General features: G+C 38.7%; 1 protein-coding gene across 1 annotated transcript; it reads left to right on the top strand.

The window, feature by feature from the left end:
• Window positions 1–1180: 1180 nt before the first annotated feature.
• On the top strand, window positions 1181–20289 carry ccdc73 (coiled-coil domain containing 73; the record flags this gene model as incomplete). The annotated part of the gene is made up of 16 exons (XM_083916949.1): window positions 1181–1276; window positions 3701–3772; window positions 3930–4001; window positions 4098–4133; window positions 4317–4391; window positions 6307–6345; window positions 7266–7401; window positions 10120–10199; window positions 10421–10543; window positions 10716–10775; window positions 11009–11113; window positions 12996–13106; window positions 13294–13434; window positions 14204–14423; window positions 14602–15265; window positions 20118–20289. 16 exons carry the CDS (start codon window positions 1181–1183, stop codon window positions 20287–20289), a joined length of 2202 nt encoding a protein of 733 aa, XP_083773075.1.
• Window positions 20290–21328: the final 1039 nt, after the last annotated feature.

A 21328-nucleotide genomic window follows, 5' to 3' on the forward strand; every position in this document is an offset into this window, starting at 1 on the left:
TTTTATGATAGTAGCCAATTCTAGCAGGGATCATTTAATTCTCCAACGTGATTGATAGCAGCCCAGGTTAAATGGGAGAAAAAAGGTCTGTTCTATTAAGAGCTCAGTGGCTAGTGGAGACCTCCCACTTAAATAGTCTTATTTTCTGTGAGTGTGTGTGTGCAGTGCATGTGTCACTCCGTTTCTTGGTTATGTTTAGGGGACAGTTGCAGAGGACCATCCACGGGTCAAATTAAATAACCTAGATCATTTAAAAAGCATTGACAGTGCAATTTGTCCATTCACTGTTATTGCTCTGACCCCTATTAGTGTCAATGGGCTGGTTCATTTGAACCTAGATGGCTTATCAAAGTGTTATCTTCTCACTGCAGTGGAAACGGTGTAAAACAAAGAAAGAAAAAAACCTAATGGTCATTTCAAAGCCATTAGGTGAGACTGTAGTGATTGAGGAACATTACGAGGCTTTAATGTGCTAGCCTATTATTTCTAATAAAATCATTTAGCAGTAAAAATTGCAGATGAGGAAGTAATTATAAACGTATGAGTGGAAAAGCGGAGTGTTACTGCTTATTAAACAGCCAATTCTATTAACCTTTTTCAACTAAATGTTTTTTCTCCTTGATTAACAGGCAGCAGAGCCCCAGTGGGACCTTGGCCTGCCCTGAAACAACTCCATGGATCTCAGTGCTGACTCCGGGACACTCCCCACCCACACCGCTGTAAGTTTCTGCTTCTGACAGTAGAGGACAAATCAAAGAACGTCACATCAGCTGATTTGTTTATTTATTCTAAGATTAGATTCAAACCAAAAACCTTTGATATAAATAATGACTGGGTAGTGTATTTGTCTCAGTTTTGTTCTCATAAACAAACATGGAATATTTTCTGTATGTTTCCTGGCATTTATTTTAAAAGGAAAGCTGTAGGACACCTGCAGTAGTTCTACTGCCAAACTGATAAGTCACTCATTAAAGTTGTTTAATCGTTTGCTCTTTCCCTCTTTTCATTGTATTGAAATGACTTTAAACACACACTGTCTTTGCACAGCCTCAGCATATACTGTAGTATACATTTAGTATCTTAGAATATGCAGAACTAAGTACTTAGTATATGAATCGCTAAATTAGAAGCATTCATTCATTCATTTCTTATGTAGGTAGGAGGACCTTTGTTGGAGCACATGCTGTCTCCAGGAAGTGGAGGCACTATCCTACTACAGTTGTTGGAATTTAAAACCCATCTGCTTGAGGCTGTAGAGGAGCTGCATATTCGAAGGGTATAGTAGCAATTGTAACATTTGTCATCAGAGTGTAGCTTTTTATATTGATTCAGTATTGCAAATTGTAATCCCATGAGACCATGCAGCATATCCCTGTACGTGTGGCCCAATATCTCTTGTTGCTTATTTCACAGACAAAAAACAAATTCTCCCTTGTTTTATTAAATTTTATAGAAACCTAAAGCGATAAAATGTAATAGTAATTGACAAGACGAAACTTTAGAGGAATGTATGAATAATTTAAAATATTTTGTTATATGTATATTGTCTTATACATTTTTTCTGCTTTCCCATCCTTTTTATCATTTTGCAACCCCTAAAATGTATCTCACATGCAAACCGGAGCATTAAAATAAGCAAAATATTTCTTTAACTTTAATGTAAATATGTATATGTTTTAAAATATTAATTAAATAGTTTGAATTAAGTTTCTATATGTAATACATGTCAAATGAAGTATTCCTTGTTTTTTTCATAACAATGAAAACAATACAGTTTGTATTTCTTCGTACAAAATGAAGAACTGACTCTGCACACAGATCTTACTGTAGCATTTTACGTTTGGTTAAGTTCAGTTTACTTAACTCAGGTGGTTTTACATTTCCAGCACTCATAAGTTAACTGACATTTTTAAGGCAGCAGGGGAGCTTACGTTTTTAAGTTGAACCAGCTTAAAATGATTCACAGTGTAGCCCTAAAAGAAATGCCAAAATATGTGTTTTCAGCAATGCATGCTTCCTCTGTTCCTCTGCGTCACATCACTATTTACTGAGTAGAACTTAGACACTAATGGCTCTCTGTTTGGCTAAAGAGCAGAGTGATTTCAGAGACGTATAGGGGAGTTGGTATTACAGTATAGTGTCCTAGAGGAAGTCGGCTGCCTCTTTTGGCCGTCTGGACAAGAGCCAGATAGGTTTGATGCACATTGCATCGAGATGGGGGTCACATAAGCCATTTGACCCCTGACCAATAAGTGGAAAGTAAATTTGTTTGTAGAAGTAACAAAAATAAATAATAATGCCTTCTACCCTCCAGCAAGTACTTTCAACCTGACAACACTTTGGAAGTGTGCTTAAAGGTTAGACTAGCAAAAATTGGATGTTGGTCGTTTGTAGCCATTTACTTTTTATTGTTATAGTCATGTTAACTGGGACACAAGCATAAGATGGTATATCAGTCTGATCGTCCTCAGGCGCTGCTGTTATCAAAGTAGCACTTTGTAGCTGTGGCTTTCATGGGGTGGAGAGGTTAAGAAGTAAGAGGATGTCATGATGCTGCCGGACATTCCTGAGCAGGTCAAATTCCAATGGTTTCTTTTTTTTTTTTTAATACTGTACAACCCATTACTTTAGTTGGCAAGACTGTGGTATACTAGTCGACTTAACCCTAAATGGGAAAGCACTGTATGTGGGAAAAGATGAGTGCATATAACACGTGTGATCTGAGAAGCTTTTTACAATATTGAAATAAATGCTAATTATTCTAAATGAGATGTATATAAAAAACACATATAGCAATGACGTGTATAATAGAAAACTTTTGGGTATGAAAAACTTCTTCCAACTAGACTTACTTGCTATTAAATATACCATCACTGTTTCATGCCCGGATACTTGTGTTCTTTTCTTTTTTAATGCGCCGTAAAAAGCATCCATTCGGAACAGCAATAAAACTGTAAATAAATAAAAGGCCATGGCAAATATGTGATGTCAACAGTCATGAATTTTCACTTTACAAGTAAATCATATATTATGAGATATTGTTTAGCAAAATATAAATTAAAAGCTAATGAAGAATTAAAAAAATAGAGCTCTGTGACCTAAGTTGATCTACAGTTGCCTTTTTGATTTACATGGATTAGCAGGCTTAATAAAGCTTTCTAGTGTCTTTTTAAACACACACACACACACACACACACACAATAATGATTCTTCAGTGGAAAAATAACAGCTTTATCTCCTGTGCACTCCTTTTTTTAAAGTGCTGTGCCACGCTGGTAGCATAGTTTAATTGGAACTTATAAAATAAACTCAGTGAGTTAACCAGCTCCCACATGCACATAAAAAAGTCCCATGGATATAGAGAGCAATTGACTTTTACCTGCCTTCTCCCAGGGGAGAGGGAGGATAGGGATGGCTTTCCACAAATATCACCTCCCCTCTAATGTTCCTCTTTCTCTCTGTGCTTCTACAAAAGATACGGAGGATTGAACCAGGGAAACTTAATGCACTCTACAGTTCTGGCTCAACTCCAGAGAGTTATCTGTCATAGAATGGAAGGAATAACAGGCTGCTAAAATCGCATTGTACCATCCATCGCCCCATCTAAACTTACAGTCTTGTTATTTAATTCAGCATGTGTCTCCACGCTTTGGTATCAGAGTATCAGCTGTTGTGTAAATGATGCCTTTCCATGGTTCAGGATGCAGAGACACGCTTTGAGGATCAGATCAGTAAACTGGTGTTGGAGAAACAGGAGCTGGAGTGGCAGAAGGTACGGCTGGGCCTAGCTGACTTTACATCAACATCTTTAATATCTTAGACAGGTGGATACTGACAAAAGATAATCGTATTTAACAAAAACTGAATTTTCATATTTTGTACTTTATACTCAATTGTATTGATTCATTTAGTATTTTCCTGTGTGAAAGGAATCCCTGCAACATCAAATTGCAACAGTGGCAAACCAGCACGCAGAGTCACTCATCACTGTTAAAAAGCAGGTATGTTTTTACTGTTTGGTTACCATTTTTATATCTAAAAAAATACTTTTAACAATTTATTAAAACCTTCTGAATAATTTATTTTCTTTTCTCAAGCTTCAGACCAAAATAACAAACATTGAGGAGGAGAAGGTAGGAACTTACTTATTCCCAAAACGTCAACAAGATAGAGCATTTTATTCAATTAATGTTTTTAGTGGGGTAGTAAATTCACTCATCTCAGTTGCACAATCTTGGCCCATGGAGTGGATTCTTTCATGTTGTGCTTTGGTATTTATCGCTTTTTTGACTCCTAATAATAATACAACATTTCAGGGGAAATACCAGGTCAGTGCTGAGTTAAAAGAAAAGGAGATTAACAACCTTAAAGAAGAGCTGAAGACACTGCAGGTACTGAGATGGTACTCACACATCCTCTTCTCTCTGTCTCTATCTCTCTCTCTCTCACACACACACACACCAGCACTCCCACTCATCCCGTCACCTTTCTTCTTATATTTTTTTCCTTTTTTTCTCTTGTTCTTTCCTCAAAATCAGAAGGAAAAACAGTTTTGACCATTAAATTGTTCAAAGAGATAAGTAAATAAAGAAAGCTCATGCCCAACCAGAGTCAAGGGCGCAGGGTGTTCCGGCATAGGCCTGAGTCACTCTGGCTCTCAGAGTGTTTGTCTTCTGGCTTGACACCACAGAGGTGAAATACAGCCGTCCCCACGGTCCACTGCACTTTAACAACCCAGCCGTGTTACAGAGACAATAGAGACTGTTTTTGATATTCTATCTGGGAGACACTGACTGTGGTGTTTGCCTAAAGTGGGGCCCAGTTGTGTTAATTCTTGTGACAGGGTCTGGTGGGTTTCTTTAATTTAACAGATTTTCACATCAGTGGCAGTTGGGACTGAAGTGATTTAACTGCCATATCTTGACGATCTGCTAGATTACAAATTTAAACTCCATTGGAACAGTATGGTTCAACTCAATTAAATGTTTATAATTCATCATAGCCGTTTATTTTATTCTTAATAAATAACCTGGTTGATGAATATGAATAGTAATATACTTTAGTGCAGTATTTATAAGTCCCAAAATCAAATTAATGATGGGATAAAACTGCCCACAGCTGCATTGATAAAAAAGTAATTGTAATATAAAATGTAGGGAAAACCGCCTCTGATCTTCCATATTTCATCTTTTATTAATAATTAAGACTATATTTTTGGGAGGCTATCATTTAGTCATTGTGGGCATGAAATGTATTATCAAGTCATATAACCCTCTAAAATGAACATTAATTGCTGTATTGTCTCCTGAGCCCAAATAATCGTTCGTCATCGTAAGCAGGTTAGCGGATGTCATCCCATTAAAAAAAAAAAATCTATTTCCAACTTGTGTCATTGACTGCATATGACGAAAAATTATTTATGTTTGCTTTATGTTAGTCATCATGAGAAGAGGTGCTTAGAAATTTCACAAAAACGAAAAGCAAAACAAAGAAAAAAGGCTAAATCATTTTTCCACTAACCCATACATCAACTTGCAACTTAAAAGTTATCTGCTGACCCCCCTGGGGCTCTGGATGTCTGGAACGAGAACCCCAGTGACACTGGTTAATGAAGTGCTGGCTGTACAATAAATTATCCCCAAACCCTGATAACATCCAGGGCAGCTTATCAAGTTAAAGTTACAGTGCTGTTCACACTAGACAGCTACATTTGAGACAAAAATATAAACATGGAGTTTTTTTGAATTCTGTTAACAGAATATTAGTCTGATTTACCGGATGTACCCCTTCTGCTATCTCCGCATCTATTTTGCAAGGGCACCGACACAGAGTTGTGGAGATAGGTCTGGCAATCTGAGACGAACAGAAAATTAATCTGCAACAATTTTCATAATTGATGAATTGTTTTAGTTGTTTAGTAAAGAAAACTGACACATTTTCCTCTGATTCCAGCTCCTCCAATGTGAAGATATCTTTCTGTTTTGTATCATTGTAAATTTGATAACTTTGGTTGGTTGAACAAAACATGACATTTGAAGATGTCACCTCTGGCACTTGGACACTGTGGACTTTTTCACTATTAAATAGTCTAAAATGATTGATGGAATAATGCAAAGGTCAACACATTAATCAATAGTGTATACATATCTGTATAAATATATGGCATCTCAATTTAATGTGTACACAAATGTCCTGTATTTGGTTAATGTGCGGAAAGTCTTGTCACTGATGATTTTTGGATTCTGAGAAGAAAGTTAGAAAAAAGCCAAAATACTTGCTGATCAGAGTTGATTTTCTTTTTTGCAGTTGCTGAAGTACACCTTGGAGAAGAAATCAAGTGAGCTGGTAAGGAAGGATTTTCTACTTATACAAATTGTTGACAGAGGATGGGTGGGAGGGAGTGAGAAAAATTAAAAGAGGAGGATGAGGGAATGATGCTAAGGAGGGATGGGTTTGGAAGGTAGCGCTCATCAGGAGTAACGGATAGGGAGTGTGTGACACTTTGAACTGCCAGCACAGCAGAGAAAATATCTCTATTAAAATGTTTTATAACTGGGCCTCGCTTGGTTTAACCTTCTGCACATATAAGTGGCTCAGCAGAGGGAGAGGGAGTCGGAGCGAGCTGGTGTATTGGAGAGAGGGATAGGAGGGAGTGAGAATGAGAGTGAAGGGAGTGAGTGGGCAAACAAAAGTGAAAAAAAGAATCTGCTCAGCTTGATACAGACAATCAAAGTATAATGGCAGTTTGAAGAGCGATAAAGCGCTCTGAGGCATGCTCTGAGTTGATCCTTTCATCCCACAAAAAGAAACAGACACTAGCTGTGTTAAACCATGATCCCCTCTAACACTTGACTCAGTTTCCTCTGTAGTAACAGAATACTATATCTGACAAAAATGTGCCACTGTCTTTTGCCCCCTCTTGTTTTGTGTCTGCTTTTAAACTGAGCAATCTACATGGAACATGCTTCAGGCTAACTCCTTCCCTCAAAGGAAAGATCTAAAAAGACATTTTGGGAAATAAATCCACAGCCAGGCTAGCTTCTTCCCTCTCTTCTAGTCTCTATGCTAGGCCAAGCTAACCACCTGCTGGCCATAGCTTCAAATTTAAAAGACAGACAGAGTCAGAATCAGAAATACTTTAATAATCCCAGGGGGAAATTATTAGAGACATTAGAGTCCTCTAAGTATCTGTTGTTGCTTCTTTTCTTTTCTTTTTTGCAACATTTCTGTGCTAAGCACTCTCTTGAATTGAACCCCTTTCACAGGAACAGAAATTAGCCTTGCAGAACCGGTCAAAGGACAGCCACTTGAACCAGTTGGGCGAGGTTGAGAAACGTTTCAGTGCTCTGTCCAGGCAGTGTGCCATGGTGAAGCAGGCCCATGAGAAACTAGAGCAAAATGGTAATTAATGGATGTATGTATGGATACAGAAACAACCCACTCGCCATAACAAAACGTTGGCATTGTGCGTTTAAAATGTTGTGTTTACAAACCACAGATATGTTGAATATCAACATTCCTGAACTGCTGCAGCTCGTTCTCATTCCCTACCCGTCACATACCGCCACTTCTTGATGCTTCACAGTCAAAGTTTTAAATATGTGATTAACATTGTGAATTCAAACAAAAACTATTAATGTTACTTGGGTTTAGGCATGAATGCAACATGGTTAGGTTTTGACATCAAAACGGTGTGTAGGTTTAGGAAAAGATCTGGGTAAAAATAAGTATATCTGTTATGTAATTAAATTTTACTTTGACATGGGACCGGACACAAACCGCAGTCACAGTCTGGTATGGGTTTGACCCAATCATCCATCCCAACCTCCCCACTAAGTGGAGTTTGAGGCTTGTTATAGTATGTCACCTCAGTTCTGGAGCACTTACTCTGAGCGTGTAATATATAATATATAATATTTCTGTTGTTTGCAGCACGGTACAATGCCAACATTTTTTTTGGCTGACACAGAAAGGCAGATATACGTTAGATGTTCTCCCTGTGCGAGAGTTCTGCATCAGGTCAGGTATCCGTGGAGAAAAGGTGATTCATGGGTGGTAATTTGTTTTAATTTAATTTCCTTGTTGAGTTTTGGGTAAAACAAAGAACACGTGGGTCGGACTGGGTGGGCTTTTTGGTGGATGAATTGATTTGTGTACATTTATTTTATTTAATTAGAGGAAGTGGACGGGTTCTCTTTAACAGCATTTTATTGATAGTGTTGGCTGTTAGTAAGCTACAAAATCAGCTGTCACATGTTACTTTTTGGGTCTGCTCTGTATTCTGCACCACCTGCAATATGAGGAGGAGGAAACAGGAGATATGCTGCTCAATATAATTTAAATTGTGTTTCCTGAGTTTCTTTCATTTCAGAATAGTAACACATTGTACTATACTGCAAAGACACGATTTGCCAAACAGACAGGACTGCACTATAGCAATGTTCTACAGGATACATACTGTTCACTACATCAGTACGTGCTATTGAATGTTACTGAGGTAGGATGGCCAAAAAAGGTATACAGAGTGTTCACTTTATCAGATCTTTATCAGGCCCTATTTTGCTTCTAAACCAGCCTGAATTCTTTAAGGTATGAATGTAACAAGGTGTTGGAAACAATTCACAGAAATCTTGGTTCCATTCTGTCTTGATAGAGTAGTATGACTCCTCTTCTGTAGAATCTTTAGCAGCACATTCATTCCTACAAGTATCTAGTTTAACTTCATCCCAAAGATATTATTTCAGGTTTGAGATCTGGGTAATGAGCAAATGTCAAAGTCATGTTCCTTTAAATGCTCCTCCAGGAGTTTTGATAAAGAGCAAACTGTGGCTATGAAGAGAGCTCCCAGGTCAGCAACCAGGTTTAGTGTGTGACAGTGCTCAGTTACTACCATGGAGCAATAAAACATTCCCACAACTCTCATTATAGCTCGTTCCGTTGATATGTCTCCATGGATCCATACTGTTGACAACAAATAGGCATCCTGCTGTTAAATGATACATTTTGCTGCCCTGCTGGCCACGTGTCAAATACAGCTTACTCTACTTGTTGCCAACTGACAGCAGAGTAATCAGGTATGATTCACACAGGTGCTTTAAAGTTCAATGAGCTGTGTGTCCAGAATGACCTTTTGCCCATCATGTTGTTTTGGACCTCGGCCATCCTCTCAGTAGATGGTTTTAGTGTTTTTCACTAATAGTAAGCTCAAGATGGTGTCATCTCATATTCTAGCTTTCATATTCAAAGCTGTTTAAATCAGGTGTCATCTTTCCACATTAAATGGTTTAGTCAAAGAGTAATAAAACTTAAATGTATGTGTGACCCACTGTTTAGAGAGCAACATGCTTACTTAAGAAAGTAGGATTACACAATGCATATGACATGTCATAGATGTTGAACATAGTAGATAGCATTTTAGGTAACATACAGCACTATTTACAATTTTTAAGTACATTAGCTTGCTATTGTTGTCAGGACAAATGTAAATATGTAATATGTGCTGTTAACAGTGGAAGGCTTTAATTTATCAGATAATCATTGTGTCAAATTGTAGCCAATTGTCTCAGCTACAATGCCCATTTTTACACACTTCTCTCAAATTCCATTTTAAAATCACTATCTCTTTTTATGTAAAGGAATGATACATTTATAGAGTGAACTCCTTTTGCCACCGCTAATTCAAAGACATCCCTGGAAAGTGTTCAGTCAAGATTCAACAAGTTTATTGTCACTCTGGTTGCATGTACAAATGTATGAAACAAAGTAATATATCTTGTGAAAATTCATATAAAATCAAGGAAACGGCACATTTATAGTGAATTTTGCACAGCGGTTAAAATGTTTTCAAGACGGTGGTGATCGCACAAGTTGGATTGCAGTTGTTGGTGCAGCTGCCAAACTTGCAACATACCAGCTTAACTGTAAAGAACACATGACAACCAGAGTGAAGATATTTAAGTGCGGTGGTGGGAGTAGTAGTGGTCGTAAGTTGTTACTTATCTGTAACCCTTTTCTGTCTGCCCTCGTGTGTCACTCATTAACAGTAATGTACTGTAATGCTAGCGTTGTAGCTGGGTCATATTATGTATAATGGTGTCTTACTGTATGTATTTCTTACAGTGGATGACGCCATGAAAATGAATAAGAAATTAACTACTGCCAATGAAAAACTAGAAGCAACCAACGTGTCACTAAAGCAGGTTTGTAGAAAAGTGCTGCAATTACTAAAAGCATGATGTCATCACATTTAGCTAACTGTGGATCACAGGATGCTTTTGCTCCGGAAGTTATCGCTCATCACTTTGTTTTACTGTATCATAGCCCATTACAACCCAGGGTTGCCCAGGAAATAGTATTAAAGAAATAATAGTGGAATTATTAATCAACTTGGTTAATTCTGTCCTTTTGACATGTTTCTCAGGAGTTGGAGGAGGTTGGTAACAAGCTGATCAAGGCCAAGATGCCATCAATTAGACATGACAAGGCCCATAGTCCTACAGGCAGAGAGCAGCATTTTCAGCAGCTGCACCAGAAACTGAACATGGTAAATGACGATCTGTAAAAACGCTAATAATAGGAAGATAACATCCCCAAAACTAGTTGATAGTGAACTATTTCATTTCAAAATCAAACTCCAATTCTGACAATTAAAATAAGAAAATTAGTCAGAAAGCTAACTGGTTCAGTATATTTCTGTATTTCTTTTGCATGTTTAGGAAACTGAAATGAACAAGAAACTCAGGGAGGAAAATGTAGCTGTAAGAGCAGAAAAGCAGGTAAGAAACTAGAAAATAGGAAGGAAACCATATGTGACCACTACCTTAAACATGATGCTTTTTCTACCCTGATATATTGTGTTCTCGTCTTGGAGGATGCTTTACTCTTCAAATTAAAACTGAAAAAGGGTTTTTTTCTGACAGAAATGACTTTTCATGATTTCAAATAATCTAAAATCAAGCTTTACCAGTAATTTTGTATGACTTAATTGTGTGTATGTGTGTTTGTATAGGAAGTGATGAGGTCTCTGCAGCATACCCAGCAGCTGTTGTTGAGTCAGACACAGACAGTACGCAGAGTAGAGCTGGAGCTGCAGAAACAAAGAGAGCAGTACCAGGTCAGCTATTTTAAAGCTTTGCTGGTTTATGGACATAACTTCATATTATATGCATATACTACATCATACTATCCAGACTGAATTGGGAATATTGCAAAGGCCATCTTGCGATGGGATCACACCTGCTGCAACACAAAATCAGGTCAACCTTCCCACATCCTACCTTCTATACTTCTGGCCCCCTTGCTCAGATAACACCTGTCATGTTTCGTGACTGTATCTTGCACAGTTGCGACACTATCTTGGTGATAAAAATCTGTCCACAGATAGACGAACACCTGGCAAAATACTCAAACCACCTCTGTATTAGTTCCCGCTACAGTAGATGTCTTCAGGACGACAATATCAGAATCAGAAATACTTTAATAATCCCAGGGGGAAATTATTTTTGTTACAGAACTCCAGATATACAAACAACAAATATTATACGGACAGCATATGTAAGAAAAACATACAATTTGACATGATGACACACACACAGGCTGAAAAACAATACCAGTGCCACTGTCACATTTTGTAATTAAAATGTTATTCAAATGTTGAGCTGGAAAAGAGCAGAAAATAAAACAAGAAAAGAATAGAAACTGGATTTTTAAAGCAGAGGATATGTTATACATCTTCATCGCATTACTTACTTCAGAAGTGATTTTATTAAATATATTAAAAAATTTATTCATTTGTTGGGATAAACCCCTTGAGTTGTACCAACTCGTTTTTGAAGGGATCCCACACACAACAAATAAACACAAAATAGACAAAGCAGTAAAAGATACAACAATGATAGAACAGACATAACCAACTAAAAGCAGCACAATAATACAGACAGACATAAAACATTACACAAACATAATGACTAAGACTTAATAATAATAATAATAATAAATCAATAAAGACATTTTTTTAAAAAGGGGATCAATGAGTAAAACGTAAACCCGCGTAAAAGAATAAGTATATAGACGGTGACATGGTACAATGGGTTACTGAAAACATATACAGTCAGATTTACGGTGAGAAATCAAATTATTTTTAAACTCATAAAATGAAGAGGCAAACGGATGTGAATGGGTGACTGATTCCAGTTTGAGGGAGCTCTAAACGTAAAAGCTTTTTTACCTGATAATTTATAAGTGTATGCAACTGTAAAAAGGGATTGAGCAGAGCTTCTGAGTGAGTACAAATTAAGTGTAAAGGGAACAAGTAAATAATGATTAATTGAACAGATCAGCCAGTGGATAAACAAGAATATGTGATGCTAACTTGATAAACTTTGTTTCGATTCCATCTAATCTAGGGCCACTGCAAATGACATGGAGCACCCATTTGACTTCCCCTTGTTTTGGGTGCCCATATCCATCAATTGTATGTTTAAACTGATAGATATTAAAAAAGATTTGAGTGGTAGAGAAATTTATGTATTTCTGCAGGTAAAGCCCTGCACCACCTATTGGCTACACACAGATCAGGAATTTTTCAGGGTCTATTTAAATGATTATGGAGTGAATTTACACAAGGACAGATATAAAAAACGGCCATCGTTTTCTTCTCATAAATGTGATGAATGTGGTGTGGTATATCACAGCATATACATTAGGGAATATGGTCCCCTCCGCAACTGAATGACAGTTAGTGTGTTTATTCTCCATTTATGGCTTTAAAGTTTATTATTCTCTTTTCTTCTCTCTGTACCTCCTTCTCATTTTTAATTCACCTATTCATTAATTTATTAAAATCATTATTAAAATGACACAAGCCAACTGATTTGTATTAGCAAGAAGTCCCCTCTCTCTCCCTGCCCTGTTTAAGACCTTCTGTTCACGTTAAATAAACACATAAAAATTTAGTATTGCATTAAAAATCCTATGGGTGATTAATTTTAATGCAGGGCCTTAAGCAGGAACACAGCGTGATGCGAGAGAAAAGCAAGGCAATGGAAGATAAGGTGGCCCATCTGATGGAGAGCTACACTGCCTCCAAGAAGAGCTGGGACAAAGAGGTAGGAGAAAAACTGTAGTGTGAAAGAAGACAGTATGGTGGTGACATTTTTATTTAGCAAAAGCTTTCACCAGGTTAGATTGTAATGTCAAAAAAATGTTAGTGATTAATTGTTGTTTGTCATAATGAAACATTAAAAGAACGATCATGTCTTTTTAAATTTGTCTTTGTGCGTTTGTATAAAACAGAAGGCGATGTTTCTGGATTCCATCAAGAGTGAGCAGCAGGACCTGAAAGCAGTGAAAGAGGCTTACGACGAGCTTCAGCACAAACACACTGAACTGTCCTCACAGGCCAAAGTGCAGGCTCAGCATATATATGAATTGGAGGTACAGACACACACAAACATGTATAGTGACCTAAGTGTAACAAAAACAAACAGGACAAAACTATTTCACTGCTGTCCTGACAACTTTGCATGTTTTTCCCTGGCTAAAATGAATCATTGATGGTATCTCAGTTGTGACCTACTAGGATAAAACCTACTAGGTCCTGAGCTGATGTAGGTCCCACCTACCTTCTACTCCTATATGCAATGTGCAATTGAAGCAGATGCATATGCATATTGATAATCTTACACACCTAGAAATTAACTTGGTGTTGGTGTTATCATGAGCAGTATTAGTGGTTAAAAAAGCTGTTTTAAATTCCTTCACCGTGCTGCCCCAAGCTAATCAGTGTTAGCTGCATTCGGCTGTTAGTGACTGTTAGCGACCACCCGGAATATCTCTGTTAACAGTTGTTACACGAAAAAAATTGTCTCTATGGCTGATTTGAAATGTTACAAAAAACAGTGCGTGGCAAGCACACACAAACATATAAACTCTTTCACGCACTTGCACGCACGTGTATTTGCCGAAAAAGACCCTGGTATGATTTAACACCGGAATTTCACTTTAAGTATGAACTGTTGAAAGTTGAGGAATAGAGAACAATGTATTTGTGGTGTGGCATATACTGTGTGAATGAAAGCAATAATGTACAGGTGGGAATTCAAGTTTTCAATTGGGCTCAGGTCCAAAACTGTTGCCGTGGTTCAGGCACGGGAAGGGATTGATCAGAAACTAAGCATGTGACTTTCTATCTTTCTCTACACAGATGAGAGACAGCAGTCAGAGCCTCAGTGTTCCTCTAAAGGTCTTCTCTACTCCAGTGGAGGAAATCAGAGGAGAGGAAACTCTTAATGAACCCATCTCCAGCTCTGAGCTGCCTAGCTTTGGCAGTCTGCAGCACTTGGCCTCCGCTCAGACCAGAACCCCAGACCGTCTGGAGGACACAGCAGCTGTGACTAAGCTAGATGCCACTGGAGCAACTGGAGGTCAGCCAGCTAAATATAAACATACAGTAGATGGGAATTATTACTCGTTCTATACTGTGAATTCAACAAAGCCTTTTACTTAGAACACACAAGCAAATTATTGACAATACAGTCTACAATACGTGCACAATTGGACAATTTGACCAGCTGTTGAAAAATGTTTTTTTTATTTCAACAGTATCAGGCCCTGGCCACTGCTCCGTCGATGGATTTGTAGACTTACCAAGCAAAGAAAAGAGCAATGAAGTGAATGGAGGAATCTGTGAGAGAGAACTGGGACTGACAGATGATGTGAAGCAAGTAGGAAACAACAGAGAAGAGGGGGGAAGAAATGAGGAGCAGAATAGAGATAAAGTCCAAGGAGAAGATGTGAAGGAAGGAAGAAGTGCTGTAGAAAGGAAAGGAGCGCTCATGGCCCAAACAACAGATGCAGACAGACAACAGGATAGCCAGGGGTCAACAGAGGATACCCGGGACCCCAGACAGCCTGAAACAGAAACAAAAGATAGAGCAGAGGGAGAAGGGACAAATGGGGCGGAGGAGAGAGTTAAGACAGAGCTACAGACAGCAGAAACCCAGATACTGTCCCAGACAACTACTGATACGACTACCGAGAAGAGCGACACACAGCAGGTCATTGACTTCATGGACACTGAGCCACCACTGGCAGCTTGTGAGCCCGCAGACTGCTCACAAAGTCTCTCTCAGAAAGTTTCTGAGAAGGATTCTAACTCCAGCCATAACTTCTGTTCTGATGAGCACCAAAGTGTCAGTAATGGGCCAAACTTTGTCATTCAAGAGGTGCAACATCTCTGTAATGATGAGGTCCAAACTTTTGCCGAGTCAGTTACTCAAATGCCAGGAACAATTACAGTTTTTGAGAAAACCACAGAAGAGAGACAATCCAACAAATCAGCAGCCAATATACCCACTGAAGGTTCTCGACATCTGAATCAGTCGAGTATTTCTATTTCACAGACCAGAACTGCACAATTAGCTGTGCAGTCAGATGGTCTTATCAGTATTGAAGAGTCAACTACAACACAAACACAATCTAGTAATCCTTCTGTTATAACCAGCGACATCAAGCAAACAGATGAAATGTGTGATACACACACGGATGAAGAATGTGTTTCAGTGAGAACAATAGTCGAACCACAAACATTAGGTCAAAGTCAGGAGATCTCAGAGCAGAGTGGACAGCTGAAGTCTCTGCTAACTGATGATGATAGTGATTCTAGTGCACGTAAGAATAGGGAAGGTCAGTCAAATGTCAACACTTGTGAAAATGATGCAAGTGAGACTGCCCAGGAGCCTATGGAAAAATCTGATTTGAAGGATGCGTGTGCTGATATCGCGATGGAAACTGTGGACTTTGAGTCTTGGGTTGAGACCGGCAGCTGTCAAGAGCACAGGAAAAATGACAAGATAGAAGAGGCAGGAGATGCAAAGGCAACTAAAAGTGAATCTGATTTGAAGCTGACTGTCCATCAAAGTCATGAGAGTAATACAACAGCAGAGACGGGAAGCACAACATGTAATGAGCAGTCTGCAGCACGAGAAATGCTGCTTGATGATACTCATGAGTTGTCTCTGCACAGCAACAAGACTTACAGGTCATCATTTGACTTGGGCAGGGCTCAGAGACACACAGTAAGCTCCATAACTAAGTCAGACGGCTCCGTCCTACATCAGTTTGTTCAGTAATTACAATTAAGAAATGCTAGCAGTACCATGTAGTGGCCTTCAAGAGAGCCTTAAATGTAGCTTTGTATTGTAACATTTTACTCACTACCTTATGTGCCTACATTTGGAGATACACATTCTCATAGCTTTATTATAAAGTTATAGTGAAAAAAGGTTAAAGGGGTAGTTCTGAGTTTTTGAAGGCGGGGTTGTATGCGGTATATGTCAGTGTACAGACACAGAAACTCAACAATGCACGGCTGTGGACAGGAACAGCAGTCAGCCCTTTCTTCTTTTAAAGGTGATTTTTTTGGCAGTTTTCCAAGCCTTTATTAGATAGGACAGACAGGAAATGGGGTGAGAGAGAGAGGGGGAGACATGCAGCAAAGGGCCGCAGGTCGGAGTCGAACCTGCTGCCTCAAGGACCTTCAGCCTCTTTACATGAGGTGACTGCTCTAACCACTCAGCCACCAGCCGGCCCAGTCAGTCCTTTTTGTTGGGGAACTAAATTTTTTGACAAAAGCAGTCAATTTACCTCGCAGCACATGGGAATTTCTAGTCTGCCGCTGATTCTATTGGTTATCTTCTAAGAAATTTCTGAAACTGAAATTGCTTTGAGGATAACAATGACCTGGACAAATGAGAACATTCACAGGCCTTCTATTGGTTAGTTAGTTGTGTTATTTTGTGACTTTGGTTTTTTAAAAGGTTAGTTCGGTTTCACCAAAGTCACACACCATGAACTAACAGTAGCTGTAGACCAGCAAATCCTATGTTCTACAAGGTCAAATGCCTGTTTTTGGAGTCTGGTAGCTTTGAAGAGAGCAAAGATGGATGTAACACTTTCAGTTCCCAATCGGAAAGCAGTCTGACGGCAAGATAAAGCGGAGAATATATTCTAAATATAGGTTGCACTTAAACTGATGTTGATTGTTTTAGGTGGCTCAAATATGTTTTGATACTGCCCCTGTCCACAGCTTTTATGTCAGTCCTCCTGTCTGCTTCTCTAGGTAACACTGACTATGGATAAAGTACCTCATACAACCACACGTCAAAAACCTTGACCTTCAATACTTGTCCTGTACTTGTGCTGTTTTAATCAATATTTTCAACTGGTTTTTGCATTTTGAAATAAGTGTTTTAGATAATTGAGGTAAACTTAGGATTTAAAAAAAACCTCATGATAGTCGTGTTGCTTATCCTACTGGACTAGATTCTAAAACTGTCTACCTGTATCATGGTAAATGTGTTAGAGCACAACATTTCAATTCATGAGTTTTATTATTATTATTAATAGATATAGTATATAATGAGTATTACTACAATGCTTGTTTTGCTCTCTGTAAAACATTGGTGTTTTTTCAGGGATCCCCTATGACTGAGCAAAGTACAAGTGGTCCTGGTGGACTCCTCAGGCATCCTCCCAGACCAATACCCATGTTTCTCAAAAGCAAGCATAACAAAGGTGACTTTTACATGTGTATGATCCATTCCAATAAACATAACATATGCCATTGTGGAACACAGTAGTTCTGCTCCACAGGTAACCTTTTACATACTGTAGTGAACTCCAGTTTACATCTGCATTTCATACCATCACCAATAATCATTCATTCTTACACTCTTACCCTCTTTTTTACGGTACTTTGCACGTTATTATAATTTTTTTGATCTGTATATATTACCACTGTTTTATATTTCTGCTTTTACAAATGTATATGTCTGTATAATTCTGTTGAATATGTTGTTTGTATCGCTGGAGTTGAAACAAAAACAATTTCCCCCTGGGATTATTAAAGCATTTCTGATTCTGATTACTGTTCTTGCCATCTCACCTCATTCTTCCTAGTCCCCTTGGTGATTACCAGGGCGTCAGATCTGTTCAGTGCCTCCAGTGTCTCTGGGACTGCAATTTCCACAAGTAGACACCAGCAGGAAGAGCAGAGGGCTCTGGGAGAGACGTGCAGACAGGCCGCAACAGCAGACACGGTCAGTTACAGAATATGTTATGAAGAAGCTGCTCTTTTGCGGCATGCCCTCAAAACGATACTCAAAAGTATACTAGACAGATCACTTTCATCTTGAAACTGATCCCAACATTACAGGTGACAGAGATAAAACAGCACTGATTATTTACATGCCCCTGTATCTCATATGATGTGTTGGTTCCTCATTGTATGATCTACACTTACAGCTATGTAGAACATTTTATTTCAACTGTTGAAGCCCATGTCCAAGCATATTTCATCACAGTGAAGCCACAACATTGTTCTGCATTACAACTTGATGCTGAACAGCAGGAAATGGCCACTGTATGATTTTCACGTAGAAACATATGAGCCGCCTCAGAGGAAGTTACAGTGACCTCTATAAAATAGTTTCTCTATCAAATAAATTGGTTTGAGGTCATTTCTGTTCCACCGACTCTAAGCTTCATCATTTTATAAATAGTGTCTGAGAGGACCCCAGGGGAAATGTGTGCTGGAGTCTAATGAATATGTCTGTTATATCAACCAGACACGTCCTTATAAGAACTAGTCATCATAATGCTCTTTCAACATTTTTGTGGTCCAAAAATCTCCGAATGTGAGAGCAAGCAAATATTAGCTGAGGCCAACACATTTAACATAATGCACAGAATATGTGTGAGAGATTTTAGACGTATAAAACTTTGACAAACGTTAAGTCAGGTGTTGAGTGAAAGGATGTAGCTGAACTCAAAAGCATCCCGTAGACAGCCAGACAGACAGAGAGAATGAATGACCTGTGGAAAAAATCTACCTAATGACGCTTGGGTACCTCTTCTCTCTCACTTACTCAGTCTTTATTCGTCTCCTCATTCTCTCTCTTCCTCTCTCACTTCATCATCCATCTCTCACTCACTCACTTTCTGCATCCTCTTTTGCTCGCCGTTTCACTTTTTCACTCTCACACACTCTCATTCTCTCTTTTGTCACCATCACCGCAAACTGTCACCCTGCGTTTTATAAGATCCAGGTGCTGGCAATTGAGGGAGATAGAGTGCAACATGCCTAGAGTATGGGAAGAAAAACTGGTCTGATAGTTTAACAAATTGTAGTTACGGTCAAAGCCTTTATTTTCTGTAGACTCTGAACACTGGGAACGTCACACAGAGTTCACTCTGGGTCTGGCTACTTTCTCTGGGCTGGATACTGTTACATATCAATTGCCACTGGTTATTGTCTGCCCTGCATTTGTTTGTCCGTTAATGTTCCTCTTACTGAAAAAAAATTGCTTCCTCAGGAGGCACTTAGGTTTGAGAACAGATGAACCCTGTTACTGCATTTTCTTTACAGGCAAAATAGAAGTTCACAGTAGATGTTTGAACTCTACTATGTGCCTTTTGGTGTTTTACATAGGGAAGTGGATCTTCTCTGTCCATCACTTCTTTTCCAGTCTCCAGACTTTCATGGCAAACCACAACAGGGTAAGTCTATTTCCCTAACAGAAAAGACGACAGTCTTGTATGTTTTGAACCAGAATAGATGTTCTACCTTGAAGGTACACCCACCTGAAAGCTAAAATCCATAAGTGCACACATTGTCGGAAAGCATTTACTTGAAATGATGTTCGAACTACAACAGAGGTCGCAGATCATCCAAAATCCCCCCTGTGATGTGGTTTAATTTTGTTGCTGTTGTTTGGAACGGGTTAGAGTAGGTTCAGTTAATAGCAGTTAGCAAAGATAATAATTAATATCAGTAAAAACACTATTAACCTGACTCATTAGATGGTTTGTTTCACAGAACCATCTGAGAAGGTTTCATTGCAAACTGATTGTGAAAGGGCAGGCCAAATACTAGGCATGTGATTGGATGAACCATCTATCTAGCTAACACACCTTCATTGGTGTTTTCTTCTCCCAATGAAGAAAATTCTGATGCAGTTCTGATAAATCTGATGATATTTTAGCATCTAAGCAAACCTCTGGGAGCTTCCATTCTGAAGATTTTAAAGATAGCTAATGTTAGTTTCATCTTACACCAGGTGCAGCAGAGCTCCCACCTCTGCTGCAGGTCCTAGCTCAGAGTCAGAGCTCTCTTGTTCCCAGGAGAGGGAAGACCAACAGTCGTCTTTAAGAGCCCAGATCTCCAAAATTGAGCAGTTCCTCAACAAAGAGAGGCTGCGTCTTCCCAAAAGACGAAGAACTGACAACTAAACCACCAAAACTTACTCTTCTGCCGAAGGATGCTACTGTGTCTAGTTACATTACACAAGCCTTCTGTAGCACTTATTTGGTAAAGTTATAATAGCCTTAGATGTGTAGTGTCGTCTAGTTTTTGTTTTAAATAACTGCTTGTTCACATTACTTTTATGACATTTCTATATTTAATATGAATGGAAAACCGCTCTGTTCATTTGTTGTTGCATTGGCATTGTGTATTTGTAGGTAAGCAGGAAAAGAGAGGCCTGATTATTCAATTGGATGTTTCAGTGTTTATGTTGCTATTGTGTAAAAATTGGATTTCAACATACAGTTGTGTGTTTGTGTACAAAGCAGTGCTGAAATGTATACATTGTCATATAAACAAGAAAACATTTGGCTAACGTGATGGCTTTTTGTCAGATATATCAGTTTCCCAAATAATATACAGACAGTACTGGGATATCACTTAGCAGTAAAGTCCCTCTCTTCAGGAGTACACTTTGATCAACAGGTACAGTACAGCCAGCCTTAAACCCTATTTGGACGGGATGAGTGTAATGTGGGGACATGGGGTAAAATCATTTCACCTCAGGACGTCTGTAAAATAAATGGAAATTTCGCACAGGATTAAGAAATCCCTGTATTCTACCAGAGGTGGGAGGGATTACTCGATTTACTCACTACGTCACCTTCCTGTGTCCATGTGCGTGCTACGTAGCTTCCTGGCATCACAAAATTAAGTAAACACGAAACTAAAGGACAGAATCGATTATCTAAAAAAAAGTGCTAAGAGTTCTTCCTCAAGTGCCTCCATGCTCAAAAATATCTGGAAACGTATCAACATATGTTTTACAGAGGGTGGTATTCGGACAGGACTAGTTTTACCTGAGGTATTTTTTCCGGACTGTTTTACAGAAGGTGAAAATCGCTGTATTTTTTTACTGACATTCTCCGGAATAATTACTGACATGGAGCATTCGGATCAGACTAAAACCTTTGGTAAAAATGACCTTACACCATGTTCCCATGTAAAACTTATCTTGTCCAAAAA

The sequence above is a fragment of the Echiichthys vipera genome (assembly GCF_963691815.1).
Source record: "Echiichthys vipera genome assembly, chromosome: 7".
NCBI lineage: Eukaryota > Metazoa > Chordata > Actinopteri > Perciformes > Trachinidae > Echiichthys > Echiichthys vipera.